This window comes from Crocodylus porosus, unplaced genomic scaffold (assembly GCF_001723895.1).
Source record: "Crocodylus porosus isolate Cpor-Errol unplaced genomic scaffold, CroPor_comp1, whole genome shotgun sequence".
NCBI classification, from domain to species: Eukaryota; Metazoa; Chordata; order Crocodylia; family Crocodylidae; genus Crocodylus; species Crocodylus porosus.
Window position 1 is genome coordinate 4,934,729 of NW_017728920.1, and position 22,249 is coordinate 4,956,977.

The 22,249-nt window shown below is 40.6% G+C and overlaps 1 protein-coding gene across 5 annotated transcripts in view; it reads right to left on the minus strand.

The window, feature by feature from the left end:
- The window catches only part of RUFY2 (RUN and FYVE domain containing 2), a 62,840-nt gene that overhangs the window by 10,422 nt on the left and 30,169 nt on the right, over nucleotides 1–22,249 (minus strand). For 4 of the 5 annotated variants that reach the window (XM_019538489.1, XM_019538488.1, XM_019538487.1 and 1 more), the window contains exons 10-15: nucleotides 17,688–17,804; nucleotides 16,845–17,012; nucleotides 15,853–15,950; nucleotides 10,556–10,675; nucleotides 6,827–6,956; nucleotides 2,296–2,390 (exon numbers count right to left, since the gene is read on the minus strand). In XM_019538489.1, the coding sequence (XP_019394034.1) occupies nucleotides 2,296–2,390; nucleotides 6,827–6,956; nucleotides 10,556–10,675; nucleotides 15,853–15,950; nucleotides 16,845–17,012; nucleotides 17,688–17,804 (728 nt within the window). Of the gene's footprint in view, nucleotides 1–2,295; nucleotides 2,391–6,826; nucleotides 6,957–10,555; nucleotides 10,676–14,428; nucleotides 14,936–15,852; nucleotides 15,951–16,844; nucleotides 17,013–17,687; nucleotides 17,805–22,249 lie in introns of those variants that run through there. The other variant, XM_019538490.1, reaches the window with a different exon arrangement.

The window sequence follows — 22,249 nt, forward strand, 5'->3', positions numbered from 1 at the left end:
TCCATCTCTGCCTTGGCCTTCCTGACTGCCCCCCTACATCCTCGGGCGACTGTAACATAGTCCTTCTTGGTGATGACCCCATCCCTCCATTGGGTGTATGTTGTGGGAAGAGTCAGAAAGCCCAATCAAGACCAAGGCCCCGTTCTGCTCCACACCTTACAGACAGAATCTTCCCCCAAAGGCATTGTGATCTTTTTAAATTATGGCAATATGTTTAGGATTTGTCAGAACCGGGGAAATTTGAACAAATATCACTACATCTATATGGAAGTCTTGTTGCCGACATACAACACATGTAGAAACTGAGGTCTGGAACTACGAGACTTAAATCTCACTAGTGCAGGCACTGTGTTAAACAGTTGCAGACCATCTACACAGTGAACAGTGACACAGGTCCAATACCACTGAGTGCATCTACACATGCCACTGATTAAGGCAATGTGACAAACTCTGGCACAGTTTGCACTGGAGTTTATCACAGCACCTTAATGACATGTAGATGCTCAAACTGCTGTGGTCTAGGGCATGCGTGAAGATGCTATGCTCAGAACCATGGCAGTTTGAGCCAGTGTGGAGCAGCCTCAGGCTGGCAGAGGACTCAGAGGGGTCAGTCCCACGCTGTGGGTGCCGGCAACAGGATGGTTGAGGCACGAGGGTCGTAAAGTGCAGGAATGGGCAACCGGTAACCCCTGCACTTCTGCACCCTCTTGCCCCAGCCAGCCCCAGTCACTGTCTACATGTCTGCTTTGGTGCAGTAACTGTGCCGTAAGATAGTACTGTCCCTGACAGAACTATCTTAGGGTGCAGTTAATTAATCTTCTGCACCCTAATACTGGCGCACATGTAGATGGTGATGCTTTACTGCAGAGCTAATTAGTCAACTCTGCAGTAAGGTGCACATGTAAATACACTCATTAGTACAAATGGGACTAAAGGCTATGAAACTACTCTGCTTGTATAACATGTAAACATGGCTGCATTACTTATGGCAGAACTATTTATAAGAGAAACTTCTCCTTAAAAGAGTAAACAGAAAAACTCAAGAGATGGTGCAAGGACAATTTGTGGCACATCTACCAAAAAGGTTAGCCTCGTCTGCATTAGGTGATGGTACATATGCTAAGTGTGCTGGCAGAGCTGGACCTAACTAGGAACATTTGTACAGAGCAGGAGTCAGCAACGTTTTTTGGCCGATGCACCGAAAACACCTCAAGTTTGACCGATGCCCTCAACTTGGCACGCCAAAGGCAGATGGCAGAGGAGCTGCAAGGGGCACAATCCTCACTGCCGGCAGCAGGTTCACGTGCACCTCTAGGCAGACAGTAGGGATGGGACTGGGGTTGCACTGCCCCAGCTCCTTTCCTGCCATGTGCTCCAAGGTGGGTGTGCAACTGTTGCCATCGCAGAGCCAGTGTCAGGGCTCCAAACATGAGTGCAGCTATTGGCACCCTTTCTGCTGCCTGCTGTAGCTGCCCAGAGCCTGAGCTGGCTCTCACAGGTAGCAAGGAGGCTGAAAACAGCTGTACCAGGCTCCAGCTCGGTTCCATGACAGTGACAGCTGCACATGCACCTCAGGGCACATGGCCAGTAAGGGGCCTGGGGCAGCACAACCCCTCCCCTGCCATCTACCCCAAGACGTGTGCAGCTGCCACAGAGCCAGGTAGAGCCTGGTGCAGCTATTTGCATGCTGCCAGCAGACTGCTGGCCTGGGCTCTGGGCAACTGCAGCAGGCAGTTGGGAGGCTGCAAACAGCTGCACCGGGGTCCAGAGCCCCAACACCGACTCTGTGGTAACGGCAGCTAAATGCATGCTTTGGGATGCATGACAGGCAAAGGGCTGGGGTTCCACTGCCCCCAGCCTTTGCAGCCATATGCCCCGAAGCGCACATGCAGTCGCCACCATGGAGCCTGGCCGTGGCTCCAGAGCCCAATGCTACTGTTTGCAACCTCTTGGCTGCCTGCCACATCCAGCCTGGACTCAGGGCAACAGCTGCCTGCCATGGAGCCTGAGCTGCTTGCAGCGGGGCTTGCAGCCTCCTCGCCACTTGCTGCAAGCAGTCTAGGGTCCATGGCTGGCAGCAGGTGCCCAGAGCCTGGGCCGGCTGTGACATGCCAAGCCAAATGGCCTTGCGTGCCATACTCTGGCACACATGCCACTGGTTGCTGGTATAGAGCTTTATTCAAAACAAGTTAGATACCAGTCCGACTTTATATATTCAAGCGGTAGTTGCACAGTTATGTTTCTTAACTGTATCTTAATTTAAAATTACAAAAATCACAAGAAAAAACAAGTTACTCGCTAAGCTTGTAGGCAAGCTCTTGGAGGGCTGCTTCTTGATCCTGACATAACTTCTTCAACTGCTGGTTTTTGTCCTGTAGTTCAAGGAATTCCTTTAAAAATTAAAAGAGTTTTTAAGAAAAAATAAAAAGGAGAAGCACCATCATACTTACAACTTAGAAAGGTGGTGTTAGAAACATACAATCCCCTACTGAATTTCAAGTCAGAAAGGATGATGGAAGGAATGAGTCAGTATTAGTATTCGGTAATTAGTATTAACATTTTGATTTACTCTCAAAACAAAACCCATCAAGAAACCATATGATAGCATAGAGAGGAACTGCTTAGTTCTCCAAAGGTGTTTTGACTCTGTTCCTGAGCAAGCATTGTTGTGATACTACCACTATATTTTGTGCAACTCTTGAATCAACACCTTATTGCAAAAACATCCGAGGTCCACTGAAGTCAACAGGAAGACTCCTATTGATCTAAGTAGGGCTTTTTGATCAGCCCCAAATTAACAAAGAAGAAATACACCAGAAAACACCTTTCTTGTAATTCTCCAAGATGTCAGAAAACTAGAATTGGTGGGATAGTAAAGTAGAACAAAAGGATAAGAAATACGACGTTAAAGCAGACTGTTGGCTGTCAACCTTATTGCTGCATAACTTGTACATGAATCTATAACTGCAATTCATCAGGCATCACGTGATGAAGTCAGTTTGGACTCATGAAAGCTTACGCATCTCTGAGTTAGTCAATCTATAGGGTGCATCTCTACCCTGCCTTCTGCAAGTCCTGTAACATTCACATTCATCTATCTTCCTGACTGTTTTCACCTCATCTTCCTTGTAACAGATGATAAAAATCTGTAAAGTAGCTGAAAGTCTTTTTCTTGCCCTACTTAGGTGGCTCTCATCTTAACTGTTTCAGAGGAAAAGCACAATTACTTGGACTGTATGAACTGGAGGTTATCATAAGGAGTAGTAAATACACATTTTCTTTCAAATACATACAGAATTTACTATTTAATAAGGCTGGGAGATTTTTTTTTTTTAGTAGAACTAAACATGCAAATCCTGCTACTTAAAAATTTCCCTGCTGTTTCTCTGATTATGAAATAGCTAAGAAATCTTAATTAATTACTACAATAACCACTGAATAGTTTTCTTCTGTAGATTAGTTACAGGTGGTAATTTGAAACCAACCAATATTAATTAGCTGGCTTATTGTAGAGCCCTAAAAACATTTTTAAAATGTGTACTATTCCGAACAGTACTTCTCTCATTCCATTTCAACTCCTTAAAAATTGAGCATCTCCCCTTACTGAAGACTGATTCTTCCTTTTCTAAGGCTCCTTTTCTAAAGTTCAAAGAAAGAACAAAGAAATCAAAAAGACTTGAACAACTGAAATTATCTAAAACAATTCTGAATCTGTAGCAAGAATTTGATTTTTTTAAAGTTGTATTTACCAAAAATAAATTGTGAAAGGAGATCAGGATATATGGCAATGCTTCTTATTGCTTACATTAACCATTTAACACCACAGCACAAATATTAAGGTAACTGCTCCCATCTTAGCCAATTTAAAACCAAACTCAGGCAGCTGTCTTCGCAGAAAGAGACCACTGTGTGGAAAGCATGTCACAATATATATAATCTGCTCAAGTTAGGAAATAACAGCCTATTAGGAACCTGTGGCTGATAGCAAGTAATAAATACAAACACACACAGAGTAAAATGAGGACACTTAAGTATATATAGAAAGCAGAAAGTTGCATTCTCTGCAACTAATACAAAAAGGGCGGCATGTATAAAAGAAAGAAAGAGGCCATGCTTGAACACTACAGTGATGTGCATAGTACAACGGTGCTCAACCTCCAGCTTGAGGGCCAAATGTGGTCCACAAAGCCATCTCATATGGCCCACAGGATCAGGGAATTTGGCAGTGGGGGAGTGGTGGCAATTACTACAGCCACCCTCCTCCCTGTCATATTCCCAGACCCCAAGGCTCACGTGCAAGTTAGAGCCAGGGCATGCCCCCGCCCCTCTGCGGAGCCAGTTTGGGGCCAGGCCATGGCCCCTTTTCCCCTGTGGGGCCAGGAAACACTCCCTTCTCCCCAGGAGCTGGGCAATGCCCTTTTTCCCCTTATGGAGCCAGGCCCCTTTTCCCTGAGGGGTTGGACCATGCCCCCCTCCCTCCCTGCAGGGCCAGGTCAGGTCCCTTTCCCTCCTACCCCCTTGCCTGCCTGTGGGGGCCAGGTGAACTCCCTTACTCCCTTGTGGAACCAGGCTAGAGTTCCCCCCCCCACCAACATAGCCAAATGGTAGCTGCTGTGCTAGCCCTGGGTGCTGGATCAGAACCACCACTGGGCCTGCAGTCAGCCCAGGCACGACCTTGCCCGCTGGGAAAAAAAGTTCAGCGCTACTGGCATAGCACATCAACTTGAATAAAACATAGACAGAGTATTCTCAAAGCTTTAGTACAACTGGCAGAAGAATAAACCAGGAGGAAGACAGAAAGATGATAAAGGATGCTAAGGAACCAGCTAACTAACAGAGCAGAGAACTAACTGGCTTGGCCTCTAGATGCTGCCACACTAAAAGACAAGGAGAAAGGCACAAACCAGTAACAGAAAGTGAAAGCATCTGTATCTCAGAGTTGCCTCCATAACAAAGTTTTTAACATATATTAAAAAATATCAGGTGTAGTCTTCCACCTAGGCACATTTTATATCATCTACCACTGATTTGCTTTGCTTTGGTTTCTTGACTGCCTACTTTTTTCTTTTAGATATTTTTGTTTTAGTTCTTTACCTACTTCAGCTGCTTCCTAAAGATCATGACCTCTACTTAGGGGCTAATGAATTCCTGACATGAATAAATATTGGATATTCAGATTCAAGATACAGGCCAGAAAACTGTCAAAACATATTAGTTGCACTACGGAAGCAGCCTGGGGAAAATGTGGTATAATAGGAAAACACTCCTTATTTTTAATGAAGAATCAGAAACGAATGTATTTTTTTCCTTATGCATATATTAACAACCTTTACAGCAGGTGGACACTGACTGCTGTTGGTCCCCAGACTTTACCTGTGGCAGGTTAGGGTGTTATGTCTTGTCATGGTTGATTGTACTTTTGCCAAGAGGTTAGACAATGGATTTATTTAGGATGGTCCTGCCTCAGGCAGGAGGACCTAATGTGGTCCCTTCCAGCCCTACTTCTCTAATTCTGTGAGCTTTAAAAAATTTTAAAGCATATTCAATTTAATATTTAGGTTTTTCACAAAAAATATTTTAAAATATAACTTATTAAACTTACTTTAAAGTTTTGTATTTCTGTGAAGAGCCCAAACACTGCAAAAGTTAGCTTAAAAGCTCAATGACTATTGCTACATGAAAATATCTACCAACAAGCTGCTATCTTGTCAAACAGAAGACAATGGTCAATCTAAATGTTTGTCCAAGGAAAGGCATTTTACCTCCTACCTTAAATCCCAGGCTATGAAAAACTACCTGAGAATGCCAGATAAACAAAATGGAGCCTTACCCACATATACATTTACAAACTATCCTCATTGAGACTTTTCTTTAAATTTATTGAATGTGGGTATTTACTAATCAAGTTACCTTCTCTATGTGGAAAGTGTTCCTTACACCTATCTCCTCTTGACAAACTAAGAATCAAGCAATTTAATACTATAGTTTATATCAGAGAGTACATTTTAGCTTTTCTGGCCCAAGCAACATAATCCTAAATGTCTCTCAAAGGTATTCTCTCTTCTTGAATCCCACCACTATTTTTTTTTTGACATTTTATGCTGTAAACAATCAATGACATGCAGACACTGGTCTGAATTGACCCTGCTATATTCTTATGTCACTTTCTGTCTTATACCTAGATTTTAACATCTCTTTACCAAAGATTGCTTCTGCTGTCACCTAGCACACTGGATTACCTGGGTCCATGGTTACCACTCTCACATGCTACAGTAGTAATAACAATTCAACCAATATATGAACAGTTTGTCCATATGTATTTGTTTCATTTGTGTCTAATTAATTCTCTGAAAATAGAAGTCCAGGTATTGAACATGTTGGAGAATTTCCTCATGAATCTTTTAACAGCAGTCTTTCCACTCACTACCTGAATGTGAATATTTGGAGTCTATTTTTAACATAAAAATATAGATGATTCTACCTCCACGCCTCTTCCTCTTTAATTAATTTCCAAGAAAGAACTATACAAATTGGTAATAAGAGATTTTTTAAGCCGGCAATTGTACAAAATTAGAGCAATTACAAAATAACACTCACTGGTCCATATTTGGATTATAGAAAGACAGCATTCAATACCATTCAGAAAGAAAAATGTGGGTATCACTCAGTCCTCATTATGAAAAAAAACACAGAATCCTGAACTCATGACATTAAGACAAGGGAGAATGAAATTTTAAATATTTTCATTTAAAATCTGTGTGTATATTCAAAGATCAAAAAATTTACTTTTTAAATGTGAATTGATAAAAACGCCTACTGAACTTACTTTTTTAAGGCTAGTTATTTGCTGTGTCTCTATTCTAAGATGAGAGACTGTTTTTTTTTCCTTTTGAAAATCATCTTCCAATGCTTGTCGCCATTCCTTCTCTATCTTCAAATCTGTTTCCAGTTGAATCCTAGAATTGCAAACAAAAGCCAATCATTTGTGCACTGCATATTTATTTAACAAAATAATTTATTTTCTATTATTTTATGTTTCACTATCAGTCCAGCAGACAATAGCAATTTGCTACTTTTACTTGTTTACAAGTTCATTATTTGTAGGTTTTTCTGATGTGATATTTGGGAATAGTATTTCTAAAACATCATACACAAATGTAATAAAAATGTAAGAAAATAAGAAGTTTGTATTAAGATTTCTAGAATTTAATATAATTGGAAGAACTCTCTGTTCCAATTAATATACTGCCCTTCTTATTAAGAAACACACACAAATAAACTTCCCATTTAACTTAATTATTACATGGGGGGGTTATAATATATCCTTTATGCAACAGAATATGAGGGATAAACGAATCTGTACTGCTCATCATATTATTTTTATTATTAAAAAATATGGCAATGAAGACTGGAAAGTCTTACAGGAAAGTGGGGCAGTACTAGGAATAAATATTACAGGCAGTCCTTGATTTGCAACATTTTGAGTTGCAAGCGAGAAACATTGTAACATTTATAAATTGACACCTTGTTTCAAATTTCTAACCTCAGTTTCAACTTTATAACACCACACCAGCGAACAAGTTCGTTGCATCTCCCATCTCCCTGGAGAACATCTGTCCAAACTTCCTTGGACACTTTCTTTAAGAAAGCAAACAAGACTCCAGAAAAACCTGCAGCCAGGAATCCTGAGAAGACTCCAGCCAAGAACCCTTCAAAAAGTCCAACTAAGAGCCCTTCAAAAAGTCCAGCAAAGTCACCTCAGAGGAGTCCTTCCAAATCAGTATGCTTGCTATTTACAACATAAATACATTAAATGTAGCTATGTTACTCATCTATAATTGATTGAGTACAAAATTCTGGTTTATTTTTGCTGAAAATAGGGTATTGAACCTTGGTTCAGGAACCAATCCCCCATTTATAACATTGTCTCCTATGGGAAAATCAGTTCTGAGTTGCAATGTTTTCAGGATGCAGTTTTCAGGAACCAATTATGTCCTAAGTCCAAGGACTGCCTGTATACTTCTAGCACGCCGGTTGACAACCTTTAAGAATGGCAAGCTGCTGCTCAAAACCCAGCTGCTGCCACAGGCCACGAATCCCCTCCACAACACCTCGGCACTACCTCCCTGCTTTGGGCTGAGGGATGTCTCTCATGTCCCCCTGATATAGACTCTGCTTACCCTCACCACCAAGTGCTGCCAATTTCTGGTCACCAAAGGTGATGAGGAACAATGAATTTTGCAGCAAGGGTAAGCAGCAACTGCAGTAGTGCCCCTGCCACCATGTGCCACTGATCCCCCTATGCCACATGCTGCCAAAGGCCACATTCAATCTCTTCTGGAAGCCAGGTTCAGCTGGTAGGCCTTAGGTTGCTAACCCAGTTTCTAGAGTATCTTGAATATGATATAGGCTACGTCTAGACAGTCAGCTGTACTCCAGCATGATTTTTCAGGTAGATTAATTCCTAAATGAGAAGCAGTATAGTTGGTAGGCTAATGGCATGCAGGCACTGTCACTCAGTAGTGACATTTACCCAGCCTGAAACCCCTTCTGGACATGGCTATAAAAGTTTTCAATTTAGGAAGCAGACCACCTGGAATAGTGCAGCATGACAGAAGACACCATTCTTGAGTATATTAACTTTACAGTACAGACCTGGCTTCAAAAGATTCTAAATTATTTGATTTTACTGAAATTTCACCAAAACTGATGCGAGATACAAAGACGGATCTGGTTTATACTAATTACAGCTTCTGGATTCCTTTTAAAGGAAATAAGGGACAATCAAATGCATACACTGTTGCTGTAATTCTGCCATCATCTATACAGTACAAAGAATCAATCCTTAAAAAGCACAGAAAATGCTAACTGAAGATAAGAACAAATTTCTGATTCTTCTGAGTCTAAATCCCATTATACATACAATGAAGGAAGAAAAATTCCAACTAATTTTGTAAATATTTGCAATCTGACATGCATCTATATTGATTTTGTCACAGAAGAGCTGACAACCATTTTTAAAGGAAAGACATTTTAGCCCCTTAACCATAGCATCTTGTTTACTGGAAAAGATCAGAAATGAACCTATCCTTTTGGATTCTGAACTGCAGATCTGTGACCCTGAGGCTTGAACTACTCTTTTTCAAAAAAACCTGTTATGCCAACTATGCAAGTAAAGTGAACATTTGTCATGATGGCTGAACTAGTATTAATATTCAGTTTCATGGAAGAGTTCTGTGGTCATCACCTCCTTCTCATGTCCTGTCACCATGTTCCAATGTAGTCAGAAATGGTCACATATTATTGCTCAATCTGTAGCCTTAGCAAGGTCCTCATTGGTGCATGGTTCTCCCATACTTGGGCAGGCCAGTAGGTCTTCTATGGCTTCACAGTTTTCATAGTTTCATGGTCTAATGTTTACCCAACATTCCATACGTGGTGTTTGAATCAGAGTATCCGCACAGTTGCATATTAACTTTAGTCTTACCATGCCCTGTTTGGAGGCAGTTCAAGCTTCTCCATATTGGCCAATCAAATCAAGCTCTGTGCCTGCAGGGATATGTTCGGAAGTTTTGATATTCATCCTAATTTCCTCCTGGGTCATCTCTAGTTGTGACTGCCACATTTTTTTTTTCATGTCGTTGTCATTGTTTCACCCAGGGGCTGCATTGTAGAAAAGAAACCTTTCTGTGCTTTTAGTCTATTGGGAGTCAAAATATGGCCATGCAGTGGGGGTCCTCTTAACTTAAATCTGCTGAGTGCATTCTATTTAGCTTGCTACTGCTCTCTCCATGTCTAATGAGGTGATTCCAGCAAATAAGTGGAGACTATTAACATCAGTTGGTTTAGGACATCCAGTAATACACCTGCTCTGTAGTTTCAACTCCTAAGTTTCAATCCTTGATATTCCGCTGATCAATAGGTGAAATAGATGCAGGTGTATTTAAAAGTTGCACTTTAAACATTGTATCAGTAATAACTGCTGTTATTTCTGACTGCTTTGCAAATAGTGATAACTGTACTGACTCTCAGCTAGATTTTTTGGTGTAGGAGACCAGAATTGCATTCTTTTGAAGTTTTAACACTTTTTTTTGTAGTAGACTCACAAATTTCATGGATACCTGTCTAACTATTAGTCCTGAAAGATTTTGGCCTCATTTATAAGCATTAATGGTTAACTGTTCTATGTATTCTGTTTCAGTATATGCTGTTATGACCAGTATATGATTTATAGTGAAATAAGTTGGATATTTTTTATTAATTGAGATTTCTGTTTTTAACAACCATTTCCCTAGCAAACATGGCATCCTCAGCCAAAAGACAATATTGTTGTTTCCCATTTTCTGGCCAGACAACTACTTGAAAAAGTTTATCTGTAGGCTGACTTTCTTAGAATAAGAGATTTTCTTCCACTCTGCCCCTGTCTAGCATCTCCTGTTTCTTTACAGTATCTATACCCAATATATCACACATTTTAGATTAATAGAATGTTTTAAACTGAACGTAAAAGACAAAAAATTGACTTGTACTTTTTCCAGAGGGAAGACATACTTACAGTTGCTTTTCCTTTTGAGAGATTTCTTTCTGAAGGCTTTCAGATTTATTCTTACATTCTTGTTTAAATTTCTCATCCTCATTCTCAGCTTCCATTTGAGCCTTCTCTGCTTGCTGCAATCTGGTGTAATTCAAATCAACTTTGGGTAAAACTGAGGCTAGAACTAGGGTGTAAAGGGTGAAGAAGACAAATAAAAGAAAAATGGGGAAATAGAAACATTTCTAAATAAAAACAAAATTTGGGGGAAACTCACAAACTCAAACAAGAGAGCCATACAATGCCTAGAACTCTAGCCTTTGTTTTTCTTTTATAGTTAGTAAATCACCATGTTAAGTATTCTAATTTGTTTTTATTAAGTCTGTGATTAACATGTAAAAGCAAAGCAATACAGATTTTGTAATTGATGCATACAGCTTAATGCTCTAAACTTGAATACATGTACATGTGTTATTATGGGACGCTTTTTTTTCCTTTTTTTTTTACAAAAATTGTAAGAGTACAATAACTATTTGTCCATACTAATCAATCAGTAAGACATAACAGAACGTGTTTTGTGGTGGAAATGCTCAACACAATTCAAATATGAAGCCAAATACAGAGCACTGCAATCAGACAGCAAAAACACAGCTGTAGGAAGACTGCAAAACACACTCTGGAGTGTCTTATTACATTTATAGAATTACCCCAAATACATAACATTATTAAAGAAATTTAAATAATCTGTATTAAAAATAATGTATTCTTACACTGGTTAAAATACCTCCATATGATATGACTAAATAAATAAAATAGAATAAACAAGAGGATTGCAGCTTTCATTTAATCGCTCTCTAATTCTAAAGGGAGTGCTTTCCTGTTTCATCTAGCTCTTTCCGCTCCCTAAAATGCCACCAATACACCAAGGCTCCTCTCTGCTTGGCAACCTTTTCAGCTTGAAAAACAGGGTTCATTTTAACTGAAATGTACGTAAAGACATTAAATCAAATTGTTTGTTATCACAGAAACATCTCTCCTGTTGGGATATACAAGGAAGACTTGAGTACAGCAGTTAACAAATCATCTCAAAGCCTTATCTCAGCACATCATTTAATAAAAAATTTTTTTTTGTCCATTCTCAGAGTGAAGCTTGCAGAAGACTGAGAGAGACTCTTGTTTAAGGGCTTGACTCTTCAGTTCCCAGCAAGTCAGCAGAAGACACAGTAATATACTACTGCCAATTAGTTAGGTGTTAAGAACCAGAAACTGGTCTACTCTACACTACAATCACAACCACATCAGGAAGCCTGGCTACCAACATACTTCCAATTTATACCACAAGATCTATGCTGGCAGTTTCAAGGAAACTGTCTACCATCACGCTGTTACTAGACAACAAATCAGAGTGCTGATGTAGCATTTTCACTAGTCATCTGAGAAGAGCTGAATGACATGCTTCTAAGAATTCCAGTGCTCTGTGTACATTTGTGATACTAGTAGTGAAACTGCACCACTGGAATTACATGTCAATGCAACAATGACAATTGAATGACTGGACATTAACCTTTTTGGAAGCATTCAGCTTTAGCCTAGGTATGAAAAACTGTTCAAGTCTACCCTTTATTACAGACTGCTGCAACAATGTTTCTTGTCAAATCTGTACCTGTAATGGCAAAAGGGCCAAAGCAGATGAATGAAGGAAGAAAAATTACTGGAATTTCAGCAGTTTTCTGTTTTCATAGGACAGAGACTACATGAAATAGGAAAGCTACATAAATTAAGACCCTCTCTAAACTAAACTTGAAAATGCATCTGCATAATTTCCAGACCCAATGTGGACAGGGTTTCTTTTTTTAAACTCATGCTAACCAAACCATGTTAGAGACTACATATTCTGAATCTTCACTAATGCCTAGCAAGCTTCAGAGCTACAACTCATAGCAACTGTAGTTCCACCAGGAGTATTAACTCAGAACAAGTCACTGGGGGCATCGACACATGCACTTTACATTAATGTACTATGGAGTTGATTAATTAGCTCTGCAGTATACAAGTGTGACACTATTAGGACAGAGTCAACTAATTAACTCTGCCGTAGGATAGTACTGCCCAACACAAGTACTATCCTATGGTGGAATTAGCACCCTTGTGCCCCAGCCAGTCCCTCTGTAGCATACTGAGCCAGGGCGGAGCAGCTCTGGGCTGGCAGGCTGACTCCCTAAGCCACCTGCCAGCTGGAACTGCACCACCCTGGCTCAACATACTGTGGTCCCGGGCGAACGTGTAAATGCTGTGCCTGGGAGCAATAAACTCTAGCACAAACTGTGCCAGAGCTTATTCAGCCATGCTAATTGCATGTGTTGATATGCCCACTACTGGACACTTAGCCAGGTGTCAGCACTCAGGTCTGAGCATTCTGATTACTCTATCTCAGTGACATTCAGTCGTCACTGGCTCAGGAGCCACCTGAGGAGCTGGGTTAACAAAAGAGTCATAACACTATAATGCACCACTATATGAATTGTGGGAAACACACCCCAGTTCAAAAGAATGCATGGATATCTAGCAGATATAGTGGCACTGGTATATAGTTTTAGGGATGTTCTTTACACAATGCAATACAAGCAACTAGAAAAAATGGTAACGTTTTCTGTGAAAAGCCACTGGTCTTAAGTTGAGAAGACACCTGTAGCTCAAGACTCATGGTCTGAATATCACTGCCCTAGCTCAAGTATTAGTATCTACTGTTTTCAGGGTGATGCTTGGGCTGTGCTAGGCTGAGTTAACAGCAGGATTCACTCTGTCAGGGTGCTTAGATACATATTTGTTTACAGGGATTGGAGATCAGGAGTATCATTAATGAAATCCCAAGCTCAGGAATGTAGTTGTACACAGCTTCACAGCAAAGCCCTACCTGCGTTGTGTTTTGTTTTAGTATTTGCCTAAGTATGTCTGAAGGCATATCCCACCTACCAAACTCAAGATGGCTGCTAGCCAATTTTGTGGGAAAAACACAGGCCCAATAGCCATTTTCATGGGCAGAGTATGGTGGGCCCCCCACACCTCTGGTTGGCCAAGGGGTTGCTATGGCCCAGCCCCTCACCACTGACTGGCTGCAAGGGCTGTGAACTGGAATGGGGCCATAAAACAGACAGCCCTCACAGCCAATCAGCGACAAGAGGCAGGGTGGCAGCTATCTTGGGCTGCCTGTCATGGGAGCAGCCTCCCTCCCCCCACAGGCTGTGCAGCTGAGCAGCAGCACCGTGAGGACTGCTGACTCCCTCTGGGGAGCCAGCATTTTATTTTCAGTAAGTTTTCTTCTTTTTTTCCCCTGTGGATTTCGCACTCTTTCTGGATTTCACAGACATTGCCCCTTTTCTGAAATCCGTGAAATTCACAAAAATTGCAATTTTGGCAAGTCCCTACCCATGAGTCCGTGTTGAAAAAAATCTTATTATTCCTTCCCAGTCAATAGTGGCAGTCCATCTCTATGGAAATTGTGAGAAGGGCAGTGGAGGACACTCAGCACTTGAGTGATTCTGCCTGCACTTTCACCGCAGAGTGGGCAGGTTCTAGTCAAAATTAATGCAAAGTTGTGACTTGAACACATTCCCTCAGCAGTTCAAAAAGGCACACGTTTGAACTACAAATAAGCATGTGCAAACACATGTGAGCAAGCATAGGCTAGGGCTTCAGTGTAGACATACTCCTCTTCATAGTACAGAGTGCATGGCACATTTTTATACCACATCTTAACAGTGTTCAGAAAAAATATCCCTGTCCACATGGGTCAAGAAAAAACACTATCAACTACTATTTAAAAAATGATAGTAGGGCTTCTGGTATAAACAAATTCTAAACATGTAACAAAAATAGGTTTTGTTGTTTGTTTTTTTTAATAATTGAAGGCGGGTTTCTTATTTGTTTTCATTACAATGACTAAAGATAAATCAGTAGAACTAGAAATAAATTTCAAGACAGTGCAAAATAACAACATAAACATAGCTAATGTTTTAGAAGAAACTTTGTATTTGACATTATACAGTAGTAAAAATGATTAAATAGTATTAGAAAATTCTAGTTTCTTATTGGTCAGTAATCATAGGATGATTTTTAGGGGGCTGGGTAGAAGAGAATGTTCTTTCAGAAACCAAAGAAAATCTACGCTGTGACCAAGCAACGCAGGATTTCCTAATACTATTCTATAATATTAAATATCAGAATGTTATGTTTTAATCCAACTCATATAAATTATACTCTATAATTACTATTTAAACATATAGGTGTGACAGCATTCAGAATGATATATCCTTGATAAGTTTGTACTGGTGCTGTGCTTCACTGCCAGCACATTTCACAAATGACATTGCGATAGTCCTAGTTTGAGTTAACAGATCTTTATCACTTCATGTATGTAATGGGCAAAATCAAAGACAGATGTGAGTAATAAAATATTCAAGATGTAAAAATTGGGATAAAGGATAAAAAGAAGAAAAAAAGAGGGAAAAAAAGATGTCAATAAAAGAATATTCATGTCACTAATTTTTAATACATAGTTATGTTTTTCCATAAGTAGTTTTAAAAGAAAATGATAAGACATGTCAACATCAACATGACAGGGCTATGGATATGTTACATTTGACAATTAAAAATATTACCTTGCATATATACTGTAGACTGCCATTTAAATAACCTATGCACACAAGTCACATTTTGTATTATATATAAATATATCATGTAAATTTATGCACTGGAATGTTATATCATTTTTCAAATTCTTGTGATAAAACGTGTGTGTGTGTGTGTGTGTGTGTGTGTGTGTGTGTGTGTGTGTGTTATTCTAAGGGAGTTTCCAGAGCAATTAAAGAAAGTTTCAGAATCTTAGCCCACTAGGTCCTACAGTTCATGAAGGTACTTAACACATGCATTTAACTTGAAACATGAAAGTAAGCTTGCTTGAAGTTAATTGCATGTTTAAAAGCTTTACTGAGTCAGAAACTTGGAATAGCATTCAAATACAAAACACAACTAAACATTAAGACAGAATTTTGGAGTGGACATCATTGAATCTGGTGCTGAACAGAACAACTTTGGGTGTAACTGCTGAATTCCAGGACCCAGAGATGGAAAAAGAGAATGGGTTTGTGGTTGCATTTAACAGTAATTCTACTTGTCTGAAAATCAATGGCAAATCACTAGTTGAAACTTCAGAAATGCTCCATTAAACATGTCTACTGAAAGGCAGCTGTGTTGGAATGGTAAGGGAAAGGGAAGGAGAAATGAACAAGGAAAACTGAATAAAAGAGAGATGAACGCTGTACCTTTGTTCAAGCTGTTTCATAGTTGCAGTAATTTGATTGGTCTTATCCTCTAATCGACCAATTATTTCATTCTTTTCTTTCATGGCATCTTCAGAAACCTGTTTTAAAGTGAGATTAATAATATATAGGTTTTATATGAAACTAGCATTTCACAGTTATACTGTGTAATCTCTTAAGAAAAATATATAAAGATGACTTTGGGGTTGGTTTGATAATCTGTTTTTTAAATATTATTTCCATGCAAAACATAAAGCAATATTCAATAAAAAATTACAGATAACAGAATTTTATTAACTGTATTTGTCTTTTACTGGGTTTTACAGGTGTGTACATTATTAAATAATGTATATTGTTCAGTATGGCTTTTCTCTTTTAAATACCATTTTCTTTTTGCCAGACTATTAAAATTCAGATCTGGTAGCAACAGCTACATGAACTAGCTATAGTCCACTCAGTTCTTTATTGGCTCAATCCTGGAAGGGGCTAAATGGCATCTTCAACTCCGATCAACCCTAATTATCCAAATTGCTCTACTTAATATAACCCTCAAACCTGCTCCTCTACTTTACATATGTACTATCCCAAGCTACCTTTTACAATTTCTTCATTGTTTTTTTCTGTAAGAACATGCACAAGAGTGTGCAGAACTCCAGCTCCCTTCATACATTTTCATGTTGATCACCTGTACTCTAGTTCTCCATCACCATAGTATTTTTAAGTGTTTATCATAAAACTTATTTTATATGAATGCAGCAAACTTTAGGAAGCAGAAATATTTTTTGAACCAGGAAGCCAAGCTGAAAAGCAGTAAGGAGTGAAGCAAAGAAGATGACAGAGCTTAAACAACTAAAAAGGGTATAATTAAAATAATGTATTTTTTATGTCTCAAATGTTATGGGAAGAAAAGTAGTATGCACTATCCCAAATTCCCTATAAACCTTCCAATTCCACTTCAAAGAATCTAATTTATTTATTTAAGAATGTGCCTTTACCTGCAATTTTTGGTACATTTCCATGTTAATTGCTTTAACTTCATCTAGCTGTTGTCGGAGGCCTATCAGGGTATCTTGTTTCTCATGAATGTCTTTCTCCAGCAACTTCATCGCAAGTTCTATCTCATGCTTCATACTAACTTGAACCATTAGCTCATTCTCTATATCCTACAAATTGCACAAACATATATAACATATGCTGTCAACAAAGAACTGGGAAACAATTCTGCAACAATAAGAGTGAACAATATAACTGCTAAAGTGCTGGATATTTTACCATCACATATCGCTAACCGTCTCTGTAAACTGGGAAAACAAATCTTCATTAATATTCATTATGTCAACATTAAACTCAGTCATGCATTTGGCAACTTGTGCTCATTTTCACCTAAAAATACCATGTTATGCAGTACTATTAGCCTATTTTCCTGTTTTCTTATACATAGTCACATTTTCAATATTAATATTAAATAATATTAAAAAGTATTTCCGTGTTTGCCAAAAATGTTGAATGCACATACACAGAGAAAAACAACTTACCATGCTGATAGCCAACCATCTGAAATAATCATAGCTGCAATAAACCAATATAATGTTTACATAAAATCTACATTCTCCCCAAATATAATTTAGTGACACCACTTTTAAAGATATATTAACAAAATGGCCCCAAGTATTATAAAACATGAAATAAGGGTTAGATGACATTAAAGGAAACAGCAGTGGATCAGTGGCAACATATACCCACTGGGAGAAAAATGGTAAAGCTAGAAATAATCAAAATTCTTTAGTGACAGTTAGTATAGGTCTTCTCAAGACTTAATACTTTCACATTATACTTACTTGTCGTAGTTGAGATTCTTCTCTAAGTTGTCTGCGTGCTTCATTGTACATTTCATCCAGCCCTTGCCTGGAATGTTTGTACGTTTGAAGCTCTGCCTCCACATCCACTTTAGTTGCCTATGAAGAAATTAAAGACATATCCTCTTTTAATTATTATAATAATTGTTAAAGTTTATGTGGAGAAAAAAATTACTTAAATTCACAGCAAATAGCATGAGCACGACACAAACACTGAATAAATTTGCCATTATCTGTGTTATGTGTTAATTAGCTTTGAAATAATTCAATTACCAGTAACTGGACTTTAGAGAGGTATTGTTCATATTCACATTCTCACTACAAGTGTATATATGCCTCAGGCACTTGAGCTTGGAGATTTTTTGCCCTAGAAGTAGCTATAAACTACACGTCATGTCTCCTGACGTGCTCCCTGCTGAAGGCATAAAGAGCAATGCATGCTCCTGCTCCTCAGTTTCCTCTCAACCACACAATCCCAAGAAGAGGGGACTGAGGGCAGGATATGGATAACATGTTTCAAAGAGCTCCAGATCCCGGTAAGTATTTTTTCTTTCTTTTTTGAGTTATTGTTCCCATGCACATTCCCACTGTGGATAAGTCCAGTGCCCAGACCACTTGGGGTGGGACTCAAAGTCCTAGGCAAAGGACTGTTTATAAGAAGATACAAAATGCCATGCTGGGTCAGACCACAGGTCCACCTAGGCCAGCATCCTATATCTCACAATGGCATCATCGAAAGCTGGGCCCAAGGATCTTGCAAGGTCCTTTCCAGCCCCTTACAATCTACGAATCTATAATCAGACTGGAAGTGAAAGGGAAGGGTATTTGCACAGGACTTACCCAAACTGATGCATCTCCTGCCCTCTTCCATTATAGCTTCCAGCATTCAGAGGTTTTTGAAGTCCTAATCTTTAGGCTGCATCCCTAACCCTATGCCTAATATATTTTGATAGACCTATCACTCACAGATTAGTCCAATCTCCTTTTGAACTTGGTTAAATTATCAGCCTCCACAACATCCTCTGAGTTCCTCAAGTTAATTACATGTTGTCTGAAAAAGAACTGCATTCTGTTTTACCAGACAGCATCAACTCCAGAACTTCCACAGTGGCACAGCACTTAAAAAGATATATATGGAGCCCCAGGTGGTCTCTCTGCAAATATCAGGTGTGGAACCATTCCTAGAGGTACCAGGGAAGCCATCTGGGCTATTCCTCTCTCCCTCCCTTTTCTTCCCCTCCTTCTGACATTGGCAGCCACCTACCTCCCTCCATCTCTTACTGGAGGGGAGAGGTGGCCCACAGTGCAGTCAGACCACAAGCACCAAGCCCACCACTCTAAAAGACTGAGCTTTACCATTCTAATCTACTCTTTCATGATACAGAGGAGAAGGTCTCAGGTAAAGAAGGCCAGCTCTACCCCAAGAGTTATCTAGAATCCATGCTGTGAGGCAAAGGATGTTTATGTCCAAGTGGACCATCCTCCCTCCATTTTGGTAAGCAGGTCTAAGAGCCAAAGGAGAATCCTAGAGTTCTCCAAAATCTAAAGCAAGATTGGGAGCCAGCAAAACCAGGCATGCAGAGTTCTGCGTTCTCCTGTAGCACAGCACGCAAAGAATCAGCGGACTAGAAAGAAAGGTATATAAGAGTCTCTCTGACCAAGGGATGAGAAGGGCCTCAGAGAGAGAGCAGAGAAGAGGTGAGAAGCTAATTTTCAAGGGCAGGGGTCAGCAACATACAGCCCACAGAGTGGTGGGCTTTGCCTGTGCCTGGGCCAGGCAGCAAGGAGCTGCACTAGAGCTGGGCAGCTGGAAGCTGCACCCATACTGCTGCTTCCTCCAGTTCCCTAGCTGTAGCACAGGTGCAGTTTCTATCCAGTGGGAAACTGTGCTGCAGTTGGAAGGCAGGGAAGAGGGGCCAGCAGTGATGCAGACGCAGCTTCTGACTGGCTAGAAGCTGTGCCCAAGTCCCAGATGGAGAGTGCAGAAGCCAAGTGAAGCAGCTCCCAGCTGTCTGGCCCTGGTGCAGGTACAGGGAAAGTCCCCCACCACTGCTGTACTACTGACATCACCTGGCCCGTACTGGATTAGAGCTGGGTTGACAACCGTTGTTCAAGGGTACTCAAAAGGGCAAGTTAAAACTAAGGTGAAGGCAGAAGGTTTTTCAAAAGCCAAATACAGTTGGAATAGACCACATACACTGCAACTTGAGCCCAGGTTGTTTAGATGAACTGAGAAACAGGAAGCATGCCTGTCCATAGTACACGTCCTGCTAGGGCATGGAGTATCCAAGCTCAAGTGCTTGAGGTACATGCACACCCACAGTGGGAGTATGCATATATGCGTAAGCACTCAAAAGAGAACTGAAAATTACATGAAGAAAGTTAGGACTGCAAAATCATGCGAGTGGCCCTCCTCTGGACTCTCTCAATGCTGTCCACATCCCTCCTGAAGTGTGGCACCCAGAACTGGATGCAGTACTCCAACTGCAGCCTGACCAATGTCACATAGAGGGGGAGAATCACCTCCTTGGACCTGCTCACGATGCATTTATGGATGCATGACAAGGTGCGGTTATCCTTACTGACCATGTCCTCATGCTGGCGGCCCATGTTCATCTTGGAATCAATAATAACTCCAAGATCTTTTTCTGCCTCTGCACTGATGAGAAGGGAGTTCCCCAGCCTGTAGGTGTGCTGCTGGTTCTTCTTCTCTAGGTGCAGTACCTTGCACTTATCAGTATTGAAACCCATCCTATTCTCATCTGCCCACCTCTGTAACTTGTTCAGATCTAGTTGTAGCTTGTCCCTCTCTTGTAGCGTGCCCATTTCTCCCCACATCTTAGTGTCATCTGCGAATTTGAACAAGGTGCTTTTCACCCCCTTGTCCAAGTCACTGATGAAGATGTTGAACAGTGCAGGCCCCACTGTCCACACCCCTCCAGATCAAAAATGACCCGTCCACCACTACTCTCTGAGTGCAGCCCTCCAGCCAATTTGCGACCCATCTGACTGTGTAGGCATCGACACCACAGTGGTCTAATTTTTTTTAATGAGAATGGGGTGAGAGACAGTGTTGAAGGCCTTCCTAAATTCCAGGAGGACTACGTCCACTGCGACACCAGCATCCAAGGATTTTGTGACCTGGTCGTAGAAGGCAACCTGATTGGTCTGACAGGACCTGCCTCTATGCTCAGGGGCAACCAACATGGGTTCATTATTCTCCCCTGCTGGTTCCGCACAGATGTGCTCCTGGATAATTTTTTCAAAAAGCTTCCCCAGAACCGAGGTACGACTAACAGGCCTATTGTTACCCGAGTCATCTTTCCCCCCTTTTTTGAAAATGGGGACCATATTGGCCCTTTTCCAGGCCTCTGGCACCTGGCCAGAGCACCACGAGTGCTCATAAAGCCATGCCAGGGGTCCTGCAATGATCCCTGCCAATTCCCTCAGCACCCTGGGGTGGAGAGCATCTGGACCTACGTCCAGATGCCACCAGAATTTCCCTAACTAGGTCCTCTCTGACCCTAGACTTTCCAGGTCACCAGACTGAAATACGTCCAGCCCCACCAGAAGTTCCCTAACTAGGTCCTCTCTGACCTAGGCTTGGCAGTGCCTCTCCAGAATCCCAGTGGGGAGGATGTCCTGGTCCCTGCTCAGAAAAATGGAGGCAAAGAATTTGTTAAAGAGGTCAGCTTTCTCGCCTGGTGAAACCACCAGATTGCCAAGCATGTCCTGCAGGGGCCCCACATTACCCAGTGCCTTCTTTTAACTCCCTGTGTATTTAAAAAAAGGGGCTTCTTGTTATCTTTGACCTGGTCTCTAGTCCTAGTTCCGTCTCCGCCTTAGCCTTCCTAACAGCCCCCTACAGTCCAGAGCAAGGGAGATATAATCCTCTTTGGTGATAGCCCCTCCCTTCCACCACTTTCCGATGTTCCTGAAAGGCTTTGGTGAGCCATGGGGGCTTTTGAGCACTCTTGTCAAAAAACAGAGAAATAACTAACTATCTGACAAGGCTCTCAAAAAACTTGCTTCGCACCGGACACATCTACATGTTCATTCATTAACGTTCAGTAGTTACTGAGCATTTAGTTTAGTACTTCCTTAATTAAGTACTAACTAAATGCACAGTAATTACAATTACTGCTTAGTAATGCTGGTGAGTTTTTTTGTGATGGTTATTGCGCAGTAGTCTAATAACACTGTGCAGTTGCTTATTAGCACAGTTTTTGATCAGCACCCTACTACACAGTGTTTTTAGGCTACAGCCCAATAAGCGTCTTGTGTAGATGCACCCACTTCGCAGAAAGATTTAGTCCATAAAATCTAAATAAAGCATCAAAACAAAATCTAAGACAAATCTTAAATTGTTCGTAATAGTAAAAAATGAAGTTGATTCCTACAACATTTTACATCCAAATGCATCTCTTTAGAAAAGCTCAACAAATCATGTAAGCTTACCCCCTTAATATTATTGTTTTAAAGGCAGTTCAAGTATTTGCATAGATATAGTGCCAACATACAAATGTAACAACCCAGGCTACTCC